The sequence below is a fragment of the Cygnus olor genome, chromosome 6, assembly GCF_009769625.2.
Source record: "Cygnus olor isolate bCygOlo1 chromosome 6, bCygOlo1.pri.v2, whole genome shotgun sequence".
In the NCBI taxonomy this organism is placed as follows: domain Eukaryota; kingdom Metazoa; phylum Chordata; class Aves; order Anseriformes; family Anatidae; genus Cygnus; species Cygnus olor.
Genome location: NC_049174.1, coordinates 31,313,628 through 31,332,266, shown reverse-complemented (window position 1 = coordinate 31,332,266; position 18,639 = coordinate 31,313,628). Strand labels below are relative to the sequence as shown.

The following is an 18,639-nucleotide window of genomic DNA, read 5'->3' as shown; positions in this document are numbered from 1 at the left end:
ATCCCAACAATAACAAAAAGATGAGAAGCAGATACCCACGCATACTACTCAATCTGTCTCCACATTTGTCGCTCTAATGGGTTTTACTTCCTCCCCTTCCCTGAGGGAGGATGCTGACAGTGTTTCTGAATATTTCTAGCATGGCAGCTCTTCACTGCAACAGAGTCCCAGCAGCAAGTCAGATACTTGCTCAGCTTCATAATTGCCAACTTAAATAAGCCTTTCCCTTGTGAATCTCAATTTGCCTACAAAAGGAATAGCTGGTGTTCAAACTAAGGTTTGGAGGCTTCACCATGGCTTGACATCTGGAACTTGAGCCAGCACCATGAGGCTAGAAGACTACTGTGCAATTCTTGTCTGCTTGCACCGATGCTGTTGCAAAGGCTGGAGATGCAGCAGGGCTGTCTCAGCTAGCTTGAGAACTGGTAGTAGCAGGGCTACTGATGGAGCATGCACTGGAACTCTTCACCTTGTCAAATGTTAATTTAGCTTCCTTAAGAGGTAAATTTTAGGCTTTATAGGTTCACTGTGAGTTCTCAGGATAGCTAGTTTTGTGCTCGGCCCACCCAAGCATCTGTGACAGCAGTGACTTGCTACACAGTGACATGCTGCCACTGAAAGCAACCTGGCTTCGTATCCAGAGATGAAAAACATTTCACTACAGTGCAGTTTTAGAAAGCTCTTAAAAATCAGCTTCCCACACTGGTTCTTGCACGTCTATATTTAGAAGAGCAGCAACACATATTCGGGATGTGAAATCCTGGATTTCAATCACACAGAAGCTGGGCTCGGGGGGCAGGAGGAGGAGAACCGCGTTGCACAGTGTCAGAGCTGAGCCTGCTGCCTCCTGTTTAACAGCAGAACAGGCGCTGCCAGCCCCTGACCACCCGCACAGCAAGCACCGGGTTTCACCCACGGATTTACGTACCAAACCTAGTAACCTGGTACAGCAGGAGCATCTCTCCTGGATAGTCATCAACCTTGATTAAAAAAGCTGGAACAGTGCCTAATTTTCTACCTCCCTTGGTACTTGATTTCCGTGATTAATTATTCTCACTACTAAAACTTGGAACTTTATTCTAATTGAAAAAAGAGGAAAGAGTAAAATGAAGCATGGAGGAATTCCTCCTCCTGGCAGTTCACGCATTAGAGTTCAGATCTCACATTACCGCTGTGTTGTTACCCTTAGCTTCAAGACAGACCAATGAATATGTGGAAAATACAACTCCCATGTGCATTACGGTGAATGATACAGGATCTTGAATATAGAAATAGAAAGAACGAGGAAAAAAAAAAAGCTATTCCAAAAAGTAATCATTTGGCAGTGCTTCAACACTGGATCATTTATTTCCCCAAATACCAGTTGCCCATTTAGAATACACCAGTTATCTCTGCCCATACACAGTGGACTACTAATTTTAATTTTATTTCCTGATGCTGAATCTCTTCCTAGAACTCAGGGGGACTATTGCTCAGCAGAAAGTTCATTGCTGCACCCTGCAGCAAGGCTCTGAACCCTGCAGTGCTGTATGAATTAAGGCCTCAGGTTTTTTGTGCTCTCAGAATCAATCCACAGATTGTGCAGAAATCCAAAAGCTTCGGAAGATGAGAATGAGCAGCAAATGAGAAAATGAGCATTTTTAAATGAAAACATAACTGCTTAAGAACTGTCCTCCTGTCTTTGAGAATTCCACTTAAGAGTTACCTCCTGACACTGCCTTTCACTTTGAAAAATAGCTGTCATAATTTCAGTGGAATCCAAAATTAATTTGTTTGGTTCTGTTTAGCATGATTGTCATATTTGTAGTGCTAGAGCATCGTGGATACTGTTCCCAAAAATCACCTTCCCAGGAGTAGTCATAGCATGATGTACACTTGTTCCTCCACAGTAAAAGTGGCTGGGGACAGAATGATCAAGTAGTTAGCCTGACAGGCATCATGTTGAACAGGAGGAGGAACAAAGTTGGCTGTTAGAAGAAGTGCCCATTTTCTAATACTACTTCTTGATTTCTACTCAAGTATCAGAAGAAATGCTACCTCCAATGTACAAATTAGAAGAATAATTACAGTTTTTATAGAGGGCAAAGCGTGTAGACGTCATTTATGTCTACTGCTATCAAAGCCAACTAGAGAATGTCTGCAAGTAGCACTCAATCCAGATTTCCTTCCTCAGGTACTCTGGTATTTAATTTTGCCTAGATTTTTCAGATACATGTGAAGAGAAGCAGCCTGCACGTATTCAGTCACTAACTAGGGGGGGGAGTAAGGTACAAACTGGCTCAGTGCAAAGGTTCTTTTTATTTGTATTGAAGGAACAGGAAAAGTGTTTCTGGTTGTCACAAAAACAGAGTCTCGTTTATGAGAAGGCACAACACATTGAATCTAGCCTACCACGGTTGGGGTAGCTCACCACATTTTACCCAGACAGAATGTCAACAGTCTCCTTACGCAAATCTTAACAATTCCATACATTTCTCCATTTAACACTACAGACTCTGCATGAGATCACATACAACTATCAAACCTTCCCCTGTCCTCAAAAGGCGTGGAATCAGGTAGCGCAGTGTGATGAACGTGTACCGTCTCCACCGAGAATTCTGTGCAGTGAACAGATGCCTGTGCAAGACACATCTAACCCTTCCACGGATCTCCTTGGCATACAGCAGGTTTGATAGTTTGTCCCAAACACTGAAACATCAAGCTTAACAAGAGCAGCAAGAGAAAACAGAAGTGTTACTGAATGCTATGTGACACATGAAAGGATTTCTAAGACTGAATATCAAAATACTACATTTACAGAATTCATCTTTTAATGCACTTGTAATTCAAAAGCATATTAAGGCTTCTAAAGCTGCCCTTTAACATGGCCTAAAGGGCCACCTCAAAAACAATAGCAGAAGGTCACTGGATTCTAAACATCTTTTTATTTTATATGTGCTGCCATAGAAAGTAATCTAACAGCAGTGTAAATGTTATTGGGGAAGAAGAATGTGGTTTTCCTTTTCCTGAACAAAATATGTGATGTACATAAGTCAGTCCAAAATCCCGATGTTAAGTACAAAAAGCAACTGTTTGAATTATAAAATACTCTATATACAGATATAAAAGTGTTTCAGAAAGTGTTCCACAAAGTTTCTAAACTTTCAAGGACAAATCTTCAGCAGGGTAGATAGGTTGTTGTCTTCAAAGGTGAGCATCAGTTCATTTGAGTAGAAAGTCTGAATCTTTATCTTCCTATGTTACAGCTGACACAGACTTTGATTTTCATCCCAGCTAGGGATAATGCGATGGCCCTAGGGATTAGGGTGTTTTTTTCCTGGATCTATTAATTTAACAAGCACATACTCTATATATAAAAATGAAATTTCAAAGAAATTTATACAACAGCTAGACTTTATAAAAATATAGATCTATAGTTTTACATGAGGAATTATCCAAGGTAAGTTTCCATTTTCTTCTGTCAACCATTAGAAACTGATTTTTATCCTTTGGAATTTTATCTATAGCTAGGAGTGTAAATTAAAGTAATATGGAGTTATTAGCTGGTGAAGAGTTTCAAGAACCATTTTTTATGTTTATTTTTGGCCAAAATTAACAAGCTATTGCATCCTGCAGTGCTCATCTTATGGTACCGGACATATTAAACAGTCCATATCTACTTATTCCAGAGTTTTGATGTACTTCAGTGTTAAAACCCAAATAAAAACCATCTTAATTGTTCTTTCTGTGAAAAACAAACAAATAAATAATTTCTATTTTGCTGTACTGCATTAACTCTTTACTGTGTAGTGGAGGCAATAATGAATAGCATGGCCGTTTGATGAAGGAATGTAAAAGAGTACATGCTGAAAAGAAACCCAGACTTTACAGCTGTGTCTGTATATATATATTTTTTGTATATATATATATTTTTTTTATGTATATATATATATATATATATCTACAATTGCATTTTTAACCATCACTTCACAAAAAAGATTTGATGTATGGACTGAACAATCATGTATAAACTTCACCAGCTGGAGACGTTCAGGAGGAGCTAGCTTTTAGCTTGGAGAGCAGCATTTCATTCTTACGACATTCCTGTTAACAGAAAGGAAACAAATTAGGTAGTAGCTCTCAATTCTATTACTTAGATCTTCACATCAGCAAACCAAACCCTCTAATTTTGAGAGATCTCCAAAATCCACAGTAGCCTGGAATGAGTGCGGAAGATAATTCTGATTCATCCATAAACGTATTTCAATAGGACATTCATTAAACTTCACAACATACACGCCAAAAGGAATGCTGCTTGACCATTAGTCTAAAATGGTTACAAGTAGTTAAAGCATATCCACCTATTTATTTATAAATTGAATAAATCTGAAACTGAGATTACTTTTAAGTGATCTAAAAATTCACAAGACAGTTTGCAAAAAAAAAGTCAGTGTTTACAGAATAACTCCAAGTCAAGAAATATATTTACATAGGTACATACCATCAGTTTTCAACACCACAACCACTATTAATTTTTAAGGATAGCAAGATTGAAGGTGTCTCACAAGGCAGAGGAAGACAAATGGCTTATTTATTGTTTAAAAAAATCCACCTAACTTCTACAAAGAGGATGCAAAATTCTGTCAGAAAAGTAGCTGAACAGTCTGTCAATCTCCCAGAGTGTACCATCCAGAACAGGAAGGAGCTGTCTCAAAATAAACCAGAAAGTCTTCTTTTCCCCCAAACTCCTGAAGCCATTAACAATTTCGCCTGGCAGCACTACTTTCATTTATTATCATGGAGACAGTGATTAACAGAAGCACATTATGATAAACTCAGGCAAGGCTAAATCAATGAAGTATTAATCAGTCCTTTGACAGGGGTCAGAAAACGAGGCTGGTCCCTAAAAGTATTTAGGGACTACAAAGATTCTGGATTCCCTCCTGTCCTGGTTTCAGTTAGGACAGAGTTAATTTTCCTCCTAGTAGCTGGCAGGGTGCTATGTTTTGGATTAGGATGAGAAGAGCGCTGATAACATGCTGATGTTTTAATTGTTGTAGAGCAGTGCTTACACCAAGCCAAGGACTTTTCAGCCTCTCTCTGTCCTGCTAGCGAGCAGGCTAGGGATGCAGCAGAAGCTGGGAGGGGACAGACCCAGGACAGCTGACCCAAACTGGCCAAAGGGGTATTCCATACCATCTGACGTCATGCTGAACAATATATAGGGGTGGCTAGCCGGGGTGGAGGGGTGGCCGGCTGCTCGGGGATAGGCTGGGCATCGGTCAACGGGTGGTGAGCAATTGCATTGTGCATCACTTATTTCGTACACATTATTACTATTAATACTATTATTATTATTATTGTTGTTATTCTTTTCCCTGTCTTAATAAACTGTCTTTATCTCAACTCACAGGCTTCACTTTCCCGTTTCTCTCCCCCATCCCGGAGAGGGAGGGGGGAGGGTGAGCGAACGGCTGTGTGGTGTTTGACTGCCAGCCGGGCTAAACCACAACACCTCCCTTACTCACACATACCTAGCTGCTGCTCATAGACCTGAATATACAGCTTACGCAGTAACAAACCCATGTAATATGGAGTGGTGCTTGCTGATCAGTGACAAAGGAATTTTTCAGAATAAAACTTAAAGAATCACATGAAGAATCACACCAAGAGACATCGTTAACATGGTGCAATAAGCATTGTAAGGAACACTTGTGCACAAGTAAATGCCTAAGTCAAGCCAAAATGGGTCACTAGACGTTAAAGCCTACACATGTTTAGAAGCCTTAAAACCTTGAATTGACTTTTTTTTTTTAATGAAGTGCAGAAAAACAGAAGCAACACAAACATGCAAACCCACTCCTTCATCCCCTGACAGGCTTTAACAAAGCTCTTAAGTTACTATGTAGTCAATTTCTTACCTGAATACTAGGCTTCTGTGTCTTACCCCAGTTTTATGGAATTTTTAAGCAACAAGTGTCAAAGAGCAATCCTGCATGTCTGTTTCAAGATAGCATAAACTATTTGAATTGCTTCCACTGTCTACTCCTAAGTAGGAGGGACATAAATTCAATTCCACCAATTTTCCTTCCTTCCTTCCTTCCTTCCCATTATTGTGGTGCCTCAAAAGCCTAAAACCTCATCCAAAAGATACATGTTATATACTGTAAGTTTAAGAAAGTAAAATAGCTCTTATTAGCTGTCATGGCATTAATAAGCCTAAATCCATTCTTACTTTTAGGAATACTATTAGTGGATTAATTAAACTAACTATTCAAATTCACTCTTGAGAAATGAAACAACTTGGATTTGCCTCTGCTGCCAGTGATGTCAGTGAGAGCAGTCAGTCAGGCAGATGTTCCACCAGAAATCCCACCTTGTCTCCAGGTGGTTACTAGAACTGTCCCTAATGTATCAGCAAGTCAGATGCTGTCTGCCCCCAATGCCTAATGAAAGCATTTGCTGTTGCAGACCCATTTGTTGCCTTCTAAATTCTCATTGAGTAGAAATGCAGCAATGAACTACATCATGAGCCTTACAAAAAAAGAGAAAAAGTTCACAGTTCTGCTAATGAGGGGAGAGCTATTCATCCATTCCCACAACACGAATGCTGCTCATTTCTAGGTAGCACTACAAAGCTCCTTCTCAAAATGAGATTGGCAGCTTCCTCAGACAGCTAACTTTTTGTGATTTAACTCTTGAGGTACAGTAGAGAAATGCAGGTTTTTTTTTTTTTTTTTAAGTTCTAGACAAATCCATGTATTTAGTAGAAATTTGCTCCTTTGCTCCTAAACATAAGCAAGGTTTATAACACACTTGAAAACAATCAGTGTATCTGAGCAGAACTTCTTAAGCAACTCTTTATCAGTTCAAATACTCATCAGCTTACATTAGCAAAAAAAACCCAAAACATTCTTACCTCTTTAAATTCTTTCACTGTTTTAAAGTAAAGCCTCTGTTTCTCTAGAAGCTCCAAGTATTCGTCATTCAACTGATCTCTTCGCATTTTGTTTTCTTGCTTCTTCTTTTCCATCTGTAAGTATATAGGAAGGATAAAAGGTCACCTACTGTATAAGGAACACACACATATGCACATGAAGTGTGAGAAACAATTGATGATTTTAATGGACTTCGAAGATTTAAGAGTTCACTTTTAAGAACCCAAAGAACAACACAGAGCTCTTGGTCTGCTTTCACTCCTTTGACTTATTGTGCTGTTATTCATTTCTGTCTGCATAATGGAGGTCAAGACAGAAAACAAAACAATGAACTCCTCAAAACAATGAACTCCTAGACCGTTTCAGTTTCTTGCAGTTGCTTGCTACAACAATAAGAGAATGTCACTCTTCCAAAAAAAGTGTAATCATCTTCAAACTCATCTACGCTCGTTGGAATTGCACTGTTCTGAAGTCTTCTCATAATCTCAGTTTGACCTTGACTCACTCGTTACATCAGCCTTGGTAACAGAAAGATAACCCATACATACAACAGCATCACCAACTATTCTGCTGTCCTTTGTCCTCTTTGAAAACAATGTTCTCCAACACAATAGTCTCTAGTCAATATGTTTTTATGAGTTTGGTAGTGCAGAGGGCTTTATGACAGCTTGAGTTGCATTCCATCCTATTTTTTTTCCTATATACACATAATTATTGCATTTTATATCCGAAGTTTCTGCTTAGCTATTAAGATAAAACAGCCTTTTACCTGGCAAGACAGCTTTTTCAGTACACACTCTGGTATATGTTGATTTGAAGTGCACCATACTTCCATTTCAACTCAAATGAACAACTATAATCCACTACCAAGAATCTCCTGGCTCTACAGAATAAAGCATCTCAAAGCCCCTTAATGGTATATAAATCTATTTCCATATGAATAGAACGTAAAACAACACAATAATTACAAATTAGTAACTGCTATTACCAGGTACTTAAAACTACCCCATTGTATGCAAATAGATCCATAGACGGCTTCAGCTGGAGCAGCTGTTGAACCTCATGCTTGCTTTGTGTGCATGCATTGCCCCAAGCCCACTTAACACAATTCCACTGAGGCTGTGTATTCAGCAGCAACACCTAGTCTTTTCTAAATCAGGTTAAATCCAGAAAGTGGGTCTGACATAGGCCTGGCTGTGCTTATGCAGTCCAAATGGAAAAAAATTCTTATCAACTTCAGGGATATCAGCGAGATACTTGAACCAGCTGTTTCAAAGAGCTAAGTCTCTACACTCCCAGTAACAAAGTTCAGGGGTACAAAATTCCTCTCTCTTCTACTCTGTCCATTACCATTTTAGTGGTGAACAGTTTGTTATGGATGTGAAAGAGACAATACTTGTTAGTTGCTTCCTTAATTTGCACCTCATATAATGAATTTCTGCATTCATAGTTATTAACCAAGAGGCTTTTCTGAAATAATTCCCAGGTTCTAGAAAAGAAAGCGAGAAGAGTCTCTGACCTTCATTCGATTCTGTTTGATGCCTTCCACAATCTGTTCCATCTGCCGTAAGAACTGCTCACGAGAACCAGAAGATGCCATCGCTCTGGAAAGAAAAAAAGATAATAACTGATAGGGATGTGGGACAATGTGTCTCATCTACAATTACCTTGCGTATTTACCCATGTCCAAGTACTCACATTGCTTAATATCCTTTGTAAAAAACTCATCTTTTTAATCAATGATTTCAAGTACAGTGCAGATCTTCAGCTGGTATAAACCATCAAAGAGATGGGAACAGACTACAGAGCTCATCGCAAACATTTTCCTTGACAGCTTGCATCTGTTCCTTTCTCTTATGTGTTGTAATAAACAATGAACTACTATTAACTAACCAAGAGCACAAACTTATAATAAAGGCAGCTGATTAGAATATAAAGAAGGTGAGTAGAGGACTAGAACAGTAAATATTCTAAAAAAGATAATTTATGCCCTAACAGGAAGAGGCCAAGATATGTTACAGGCCCCAAAATACTTCTGAACAGATTAAGGAAAACAAAATAAAGAAAATGCCACCCCACACCCCACCCAACCATCAATAAAAACAATCCAAAACACAGTTGTCAATTAAAGAATTGGTTTCTAATGACTGGACAGAATATCAAAAAGATCTTATCACCGAGCAAAACAGATCTATGATCCCTGCTGCAAAGCTGCAAAGGATAACATTTGAAATAACTAATTTTTTTTTTTTTGTGCTGGTGTGGATTTTTTGTTGTTGTTGTTTTAGTTGTAATTAGAACTTTAGATAATAGGAAAAAACATCACAAAGCTCAACACTTCTGAGCAAACACAAAAAGGCACAGGTGTATAGGATTACAGAGATCATTAATTACTCTATAAGAAAAAAACAATTTCACAACAGAATTATAAAAAGATATAACAGAAAAAAATGTTTATAACTTATGAGGCCATATCCTCCCCCATGACTCTATTGCACTGTACTGTTGTGACAAAAAAAATCACAATGGAGTTCCCCCACCCGCCCCCAAAGCCAAAAAAAACCACAGAGGAACAAATGCTGGCTGCATCACAGACTGATATTCGACTTTAAACTTCCAAGGGAACCATGATTTTACCTAAAGACTTCACACTTCATCAAAACCTTTAAATACAGAGTTAGTGTATAATAAACATGTCTGAAATATGTTCGAGCCTAATGTTTTGTACATAATGTAATAACCACAAACTCACAAAATGAAGAAAAATACTTCAATTAATGCCAGGAAAATTATGACTGAATGATTTCTTTCCACAACTGCAACCGAACAGCTAGATATTAAAAACATATGTTGACTATAAAAGTTAAGTAATTTTAAGTCTGTGATTCCCCAAACAGTAGCTTAAACAGAATTAATAAACTATTTTATTAAACTGTTTAAGTTAATAAAATATTCTAACAAATTTTTGCACTAACTCATGCCCCCTCCCATTTTTTCCAAACAACCACACCACCCACTGCAACTATCAAGAGAAAAATGACCATTACTTACTGATGAAAGTTGTCATGAATAGAATTTAGTAAATTAACCTGTGAATTTAAAAAAAAAAGAAAGAAAATATACATTTGTCCTTTCTGATGTTACTCTGAGTTTTCACAGACAATAACATGAAATTCAGATCTAAAAATGGACTGGTATCAAGGCTTCCCTGACAAGCAGTCAGCTGTATGAAATCCTGAGCTTCTTTTTGAAAAAGGAACCACAATCCGTCTTTGTAAGTGACATCTGTCCTAGTGGAGGAACCACAGAAGGCAGCAGCAAGTCTTGGATCAAAATTGAGGTTTTTAGTTTTACTGATGTCCAGTTACACCACTGAGAATATTACAAAAATCACATATTCGTGCAGGACAGCTTTCTATACTAAAGCAATGAAGTAAAAGAGCTGTTTAAATGTGTTGAAGCTTACAGGTAGTTGTCCAGTGTTCAACTGTGATGGTGCACAAGCGTATGTTATAGCTATATTAAAGTAGCATACTTAGTCCTAGTTGCAGTGTCAAAGTAGAACAGTTTTGCTTAAATGTCTTAAAAAATAAAAACTAATAGAAAACCTTTTGCTTTAGAGACTGGAGCCGGTCAGGCTCACCACACAGCCACACCTAATACCATACAGCCTAACCAAGCAGTGCAGAACAGGTGAATTTCTGCACTGTATTCTTTGTGCTGGTCAGTTTTACTGGCTTCCATAAAACCATGCATCATTACACACTTCACCTCTACCTATTTCACAGTCTGTTTAAAGATGAACTTCTAAGAAGTAGAGAACAGCATTTCACTTGCATAGCTACTGTTACAAAGATACTAACATTGCACTTAAACAATACAGACATAAGAATTTGTAACATTAGTATTTTGTTGCTCTTGGTATAAACTCACTGTGCAGATTAAACCATACATTTTTTTCGTGCTTTCTAAACATCTCTGAGGGCGCTTAAAATTCACCAAGCAGCAGCAATTAACATGATCCCTTCGGCTTTCAGTACTTCTCACAAGTCTCCTGCAGTTAAACCTTCCAAGCAGTTTCTCCTTTTGATGAGTGCTTTAATGTGTTCTTTACTAAACAAACTTGAGCATTGCAAACAGAAGCATTTACCCCACTGCCACAGAAAGCTAAACTGACTTCCCTTAAATCCAAGATCTTTGATATAAATGAGAGCAATAGGTGCTGCATGGCAGCAGCCACAGTTGTTCATGACCTCACTATGAAAAATTCAAACAAGTTCTGAGCAGATTCCAAAGAAGCTGTGACGCTTAAAAATGCCTGTTACTCAAAGAAATTACTGCATGATTCATCAACACTTGCCAAGCCCAAATCCCTGCCTTGAAAGTTTGCGTTTAATAATGCAATTACGCAGTTTATACCACAAAACATTCAAGTAATAAGTATTAGCACAGCACGACTGCTGCACAGTAAGACTGTTGTTGTGTTACAATGCAGAACAGTAAAGCTAGTGGATAAACCCCCAAAATTGAAGACATAATAAAAAAATGATTTTAAAAACATTTAAAAACTATGTTTTTAAAAAGTATTTTAAAAAACTGTGATTGAAACCATCAACCACATGAGCAGAAACCTTTCACTGAGACACCGAGAACCAAATGATGCTGCAAGCCAGCAGGTGGAATTTGCTTTCCAGAGTTACTGGAGATGGGTTGGTTAGGTTAACCAAGAAGAGAGAAACAGGGTAATTTGGTCCTGTGACAAAGATATTTGCTAATCAAATGTTACTCGCGTTTTGTGAGCACAGTAAGCAGATTAAACATGCTGTATTAACAACAGCACTTTTTACAACACAGACCACTTCCACCTCAACATTAGAAATGTTCTTATGAACTCATTGTCTCAATTTTACTCTCAAAGACTGCTGACCCTGCTCTGACATGGCTGAGTAAGTAGTTTTTACTTAGCTTTCACTATCTTCTCCATAGACTGAATATTTAGAAAACAATAGGAACATTCTCTTACCTCCTTTTCCAAATATACTTTCTTATCATCCAGTGTATTATAAAGAGTAAAGAACTGTTTAGTTTCTTTGTGAGTTGCTGAGACTGCAAAGAAAAAAAGGGTAGAATAATAAATGGGGTGAAATGGAACCTGTAAAAATACTTGGTAGGCTTTTTATAATATACAATTATCAATAACGGAACACAGTCTATAATACATTCTGGAAGAATATTCCCTCTGCATGTAAATCTTCAGCAGCATTCACAGCTATCAGATTTTATGATAACTGGGTTCCAGAACAACACAGCTCAGTGTCTAAATTACAGCCCAGCTGCTGACAGTCTGTTTCACGAACGCACACTGGCACTATCAGCTGTGCTTCCTTACCAATACCTGTTCATCCTTCCTTCGTGAATTTTAACCTCACACCATGGAGGCTGCTGTGCTGGTAACAGTTGCCCTGGCCTAGCTGGCACATTGGGGGGCAGGGGGAGTGCAGGGGCACAGAAAAGGAATGGATAATCTGACAGCATTGCATGGAAAAAAGGAGTGCATTAAACTGTACCTTTCAAGGTACAAACGTGCACAATGCACAAGAAAGGTTTTACTGCTTGAAAGCCTCCTTTCTCTTCTTACAACATATGCATGCTGATAGAATTAAAAAAAACATTTCTTTTCAAATAATGCCATCTATTTTAGGTGATTATAGCAGATGCTGGTCACAGCTCAGTGCAGAAGGTAAGGCTCAGACACTCTTTCCCCTTTGGGTCCACAAGATGATGATTGATACTCAAGTCTCTGAAGTCTATTCTTTAGTTCTTCAATGTCTAAGGAAATCTAAGACACTTGATTCTCAAGGGAAAAAGTTCAGTTGAGAAGGACAGCTGGCAAAAGTTACCACGATTATATTAAGCAGCCTAGAATCCTGAACTGAAAAAACGTACATGTTTATAAAGATCAAATGATTTAATGAAAATTATTCCAGAGTTCATGATTAAGTCAGATATACATGAGGATGATTTCACTCTGGTTTATACATTTTAAGAAAGGGAATATTGGAATTTAAAAGCATTTCAGTACAGGACCACTGAGGTCAGAAAGCACCTCTGAAGATTGTCTTGTCCAACATGCCTTGGACCCAGAAGTCCAAAAAACAGTTTTTGTCTACTCTGAAGATCTCCTGAATCTGGTCAAATGCAAGAACTCTAAAAAACTATGCCACAGTTCACAGAAAGACTTGCAAGAGATTTTCAGCTCAAATTTCCAGAAGCTTAGCCTGAGCAGTACAGGTTCCTGGCCAGGAGACCAAGCACAGTGTTATCCTAAGTTACCGCACATATTTTGCGCTACAGAAAACAGTCCTGTAAGATTCAAAGCCTCTTAAATCTGCACCCAAGGTTCCACAAATCTCCTTAATCTTCCTGTCCTTCATATGTAAACGAAGCCTCCACCTTCTGAGCAGGTAGATGCTGGACTTGATTAAATAAACTGCATAGCACGTAAAAAGCAAATGGGGGGCAATGGGAGAAAAGAACTGGATTTGCACTCACTGAAGAAGCATACCTATTCCATGCACTGAGCTAGATAATGCACATGGGAAGATAGCATGTGACTATACAACTAGAGATGACTTAAAGACAATGGATATGAATCAAAGTTAGATAACAATTTTAGAACTACTCAACCTTCAAGAGCTTGGTTCGTACCTGTATATAATAAAGGCAAAGTATCTTTAAAATACTAGCTAGTTCTTCTACAGAGAAATATATTTTAGCTTATGCCATTATACAGGCTACACTAAATACGCACCAGTAAGTAAGGTCCGTTGTCAGCTTGACAGAACAACTTTAAAATTTTATTCAGTTTGCATGCTCCATACCATGCGCAGCAAACACATCGCTATCCAAACAGTTAACCAAGCAAATGCCCACTTTTTATAACTTATCTTAAAAGAAGTTGAAGATAACTTGTACTCTGATCCTAACAAGATATTGCAGAATATTTATAAATCAAAAATGAAATAAACAATGCCTTGTTTTCTTTGAAGTTCTTGTCTTTACTTGGCATTATTTTTGTTGACATCAGATTCTGAACCAAACTATCTAATGTTAAGAGCAATTAATGAAGCATGACTTAAATTTATAGCAACCTCGTTTGTAAATAGATTAAGGAATTTCTAAAAACATTGGTCATTTAACTATACGACTGAACCTGTTGCAGCCAGAATTTACTCCAAAGACCTCATGTATCAAGTTTCACCCACAGGAGAATTCTTATAGCCAGCATATAAAACCTTGAAAATAGGTTGTATAATGTGAATATCAAACGACCCTTAAACTCCTCAGAATTAGCAAGCGCTGTTTTACACTCCGTAAGCTTAAAATGCAATTACCCTCCTTCCAGGGCTTTAGCTTTCAGCAGAATGTTCCTGCTTGATATACATACCCTGACTGTAAAGTTCAATAAATCTCTTCTGATATTGTGTTAGCTCAGCTCGGCTGGGTACTTCATCAATCTTGCGCTGTAAAATCGCTATTTCTCTGTTTCTTCGTGCCTGAATAGAAAGTTAGGAGGGGAGAAAACAAAGCCTCTTCTCGTTCTTTTCTTAAAATGGATGAAGCCCCCCCAGCAATATTTTGTTACTAAATAATCATTTTTTTTTTTTTTTAAAAAGTGTTGGCTGAGGCTCAATATTATTTTGTAACTGATTTGTGATTTATTTTTTTTAATTAAACAACAAGAAGAGAGGTATTAAAAGTGACAAGGTAAGAAAAACACAAGTAATTTTGTCCAATTTATGAAGACTCACCAATAACAGCCGGATCTTTTGAAGTTTATCTTTCTCAGTTTTGTACTGCTGGTCTATAAGCTTATTCGGCTCCTAGAATTTGAGAACCCAAAACAATTGTGTATTACAGCAACAAATGAGAGCGCAATTACAAAAATGTGCAGATGGGTTTGTTTTCTGTATTTGTATCTTCCATTTAATGGCTCCCACTAAAACACAACCATTTGCTTTTTTAAATATGATTCATAATCTGCATTTTAAAAAATGACGACTTTTTTTTACTGTAAACAAATGTGTTTTGATAATTTTAATACTGATATTTTAGTTTTTAAGATTTGTCGATAGTTTTTCCCCACTGCTTTGCTACAGTCACACAAAATGAAGACATCTATCAAAAGATTCTTTGCACTTGTCCGAATGTTTATACTTTGATTCATTGGCAGGGTTAAAGATAAACAAGGCCCAGGACAGAACATAAACCCTCTGAGATGTGTGTCCTACATTTTCTGGATTGCAGATTTAAAGATTTTTTTTCCTTCTTTAAAAATATACAACACTGAGGTTTATGTTTTCATTTTTACACACTGTGTTCAGAAGGACGGCAGCGTCATGGAACTTGTAATCTACCTCATTTTAGACACACAAATACACCAAATGTTTACTCACTGAAAATGCAAGCGAGTCAAGCTCTTCGTTTTCTGTTCATTTGTTATTCATTGCCTTCGGTCTGGATGCACTTGTACTAAAACCTACCTTCAGACAGCTGCTCACTGCATACAATGCACTGAGCCACTAAAAACCTGTGCCTCCATCCCTCAAATAAATCCACTTTTAAGAAAAGAAAAAGACAACCAAAACAAACATGCTTTCTGAGGAAGACTTGTTTTTGTCACATATATGATTTGACAAAATGACAAAATGATTTGACGGTGATTTTCGGTCTACTGCACTTCTCTGTTTATTAGCCAGAATTGTGGCTTTACCAGTGATAGAAAATAGAATTTTTCAGAGATTGCAACAGATTTTCTTACCAGAATGTACCAAAGTCAGAAGGACCTAAACCAGTATTTTAAAACGCAAACTGAAAACAAACAATTAACACATTTGATATTTACCTCTTCCTCCCCGCTTTCTGCTGCCTCAGCTTTCAGATTCTCAATATTTTGTTGAAGACGCTCCATTTCTTCCTACAAAATAAAAAAAAAAGAGAGGAACTTACATTGCTTTTAATTGAGACCTCTCCTAAAAGGGGATGGAAGGAGGCTTGATGCCATAGACCTGTAACAAAACTGTGGCACTGACAACATATTTTATTTTAGAATTTGTAAGATTAAACAGCTTTCCTTGCCCAGGGGTAAGGCATCCATTATTACTCATTACATAAAATTGAATGCCTGCTTTTACCAAACAAAGGAACGGATTTATTTCTTATTTACAAATATACTAGAGCCAGCTGAAACAACTAATGAGTGACATAGAAAATGAGAAACTAAGGAAGTAAGGAAATATTACAATAGCAACAGCATGACACAGAACCACAACAGGTGGTATTCACACTAATGAATGAACAAAGTTAGTTGTAAGGTAGTTTCCATCAGGATCCTTTACAGCTTTCCAGAACGGTATGTTTGGGGAAAATGAGGTTTCTATGCTCAGTATCTGCCACAGGCAGTATGTCTTTTTACTTTTTTTCATTCCATTAAATTTGATCTAACACTGTTTAAACAGAAGAGAAGGAAACAATTCTCTCTGATCGTATTTCTAAGCAGCCCATAAACACAGCAGTAAACATGGCAACAAAACACTAATTAAGCAGTAAAACAAACTCTACTCTGAAAACTGTAGATTTATCTCAATCTCTGTCTCTTCCGGTGGTTTGCTCCAAAGCTAGGGACTTTCAAGACGCCTTCCTCTTGTGCACTGTGCTCCTCAGGTCACTGCTCGTCCAAGACCACAGAATGTGTTTCAGGCTGTGAATAGCACAGATGGTATCTAGTACAGCCTGATCTCAAACTTAGATTTATTGTAATATTATTATCTATTTGTAATCCCTGTTGCCACATCTCCAGATACTCTTAGCAGAATAGGGAGGGGAACAAGAAGAGCCACAGTACAGGGCTGATCTGGCGTTTTTTCTAGAAACTGCCTTTTAGCAAAGACCCCGGGCAAAACAAAACATTGAAGACCACACTACTTCAGATGCCCTGCCTGTCTTCCTTGTAGCTCCCTGCCTCATAGCAGGGAGCCAGTCCTTCTGGTTAGTTCAGTTCCAACCTTCTTGGTTGACAGCCTCGTTGAAGATATGATACACTGCAGAACTGGGCAACTGTCCATAATTCTGCAAAAAATCAAACTAGTGGCAGTATTTAATACGAACCTGTAAAAAGCAGTAAATGACAGGAAGGGGAAGAAGGGACAAAGCGGGAAGAAGTATAAGGATACATTTAAAGCTTGGTAAAGAAGCATTATATAAGAAATCAAAACTTACCCTACAATGTGCTTTGAATTCTTGCTCCTGACTTTTGAGGTTCTCATTCATGGCCACCAGTGCTCGCAGATTCTGTAATATGCTAAATTTGAAGATCCAGCAAACTGCATTAGTTTTTTAGTTTTTAAATTAAACAGATTGAGAACTAAAAGATACTAGAATAAGCTTAGTTCTATACAATTTTCCAATAAAATCCGTGTAAATGACAAATCCAAATATTACTATGGTCAAAATAAAACGTGGTATTACCCTAAATATTTTGATGATTTTGCAATGCTCTCACCTCATTATTGTGGAAGTTTTGAAAGAGTACCCTAATTTATGCAAGATGAAGGCTTCAAATATAAAGAAAATAAGAACAGGAAGGCTTCATATACATTTCAATTGTGTTTAGTATTCTTTTGCTTGTATTACATTTAAGCATGTACATTTATTTTCAGCTACGTATTGACACTTTTCACTCAGACTTAATAATAAGACAATCTTTTGCTGCCTTTGGAAGGAAGCTGGAAAATGTACTTGTTTAGATTCTAATTATTTGTTTAGGCTGAAAAAAGCTAGAAATATTCAATTACTTGGTTTTAAAACCATCATTTTTCAGAACTTCAAATGTCACAAAAGAAGGAAAAACACTTACCTAGAATCTGCTTGGGATTCTATTGTTTCTAAAGCCGCCAATTCCTTGTCCAGCTTTTCACTGTAACTCTTGACCTACGGGTTATAAATAATAATTCTGTAAGATACACTTTTAAAATAAAAAACATGATTGTCCCCTACATTGTGCCAAGTGACTTCAATATGCTCATCTTAACTATTCTATATTCTGTTGGAGCACAGGGTAAGGCAGTAACCATGGCATCCAGCAACCCGTGAGTACAACCAAAATGCTGGTAATACAAGGCACAGAACATGAAGATCTAAGTGCTGAATTTGAGCAGGACTGCAAGGACTTATGAAGAACAAAATCCAGTCATAATGAGATTTCACAACTGGAAGAGGGTTCCACAGTTGACATATGAGATCAGACAGTAAAATCAGATACAACTTTCTCTTTCAGACCATAATGTTTAGTTCAATCCCTTTACTATGTCTGTAATCCTTCCCACTGAAAGAAAAAAGACAACCAACCAAATAAAAAAATCCTATTCACGATATTTCGGATCTAGAGTTACGTAGAAGCATCGTCATAAAAAAAAGCAGAGCAACAATCTAAGAATTAAAAGCAATAAAATGTCAAAAAGCAGTCTTCACATGCAGAAATAATTAAATCCAAAAATAACTCCATGAAGAAATCCAATAGATTAACATTTCACTTCACGCAATCATTTTTACTGACTCATACGCTCTGTTGCCATTATAAACATTATTTTCTTTTCATAGTAAAGCCACTTCCTGACACTTCCTCCCACTCTAGAGTGTGTGAGTTTTTCTTTTGGACTAGAAA

At 37.5% G+C, this 18,639-nt stretch overlaps 1 protein-coding gene across 2 annotated transcripts in view; it reads right to left on the bottom strand.

Annotated features, from left to right (window-relative positions):
• Positions 1-2,279: 2,279 nt before the first annotated feature.
• CCDC93 (coiled-coil domain containing 93) overlaps positions 2,280-18,639 on the bottom strand; it is a 41,536-nt gene continuing 25,176 nt past the window's right edge. Inside the window, exons 14-24 of one of the 2 annotated variants that reach the window (XM_040562541.1) lie at positions 17,833-17,906; positions 17,196-17,277; positions 15,823-15,894; positions 14,729-14,800; positions 14,365-14,473; positions 11,941-12,023; positions 9,969-10,006; positions 8,437-8,521; positions 6,899-7,012; positions 4,017-4,083; positions 2,280-2,701 (exon numbers count right to left, since the gene is read on the bottom strand). In XM_040562541.1, the coding sequence (XP_040418475.1) occupies positions 4,030-4,083; positions 6,899-7,012; positions 8,437-8,521; positions 9,969-10,006; positions 11,941-12,023; positions 14,365-14,473; positions 14,729-14,800; positions 15,823-15,894; positions 17,196-17,277; positions 17,833-17,906 (783 nt within the window). In that variant the 3' untranslated portion in view covers positions 2,280-2,701; positions 4,017-4,029. Of the gene's footprint in view, positions 4,084-6,898; positions 7,013-8,436; positions 8,522-9,968; positions 10,007-11,940; positions 12,024-14,364; positions 14,474-14,728; positions 14,801-15,822; positions 15,895-17,195; positions 17,278-17,832; positions 17,907-18,639 lie in introns of both variants that reach the window. The other variant, XM_040562542.1, reaches the window with a different exon arrangement.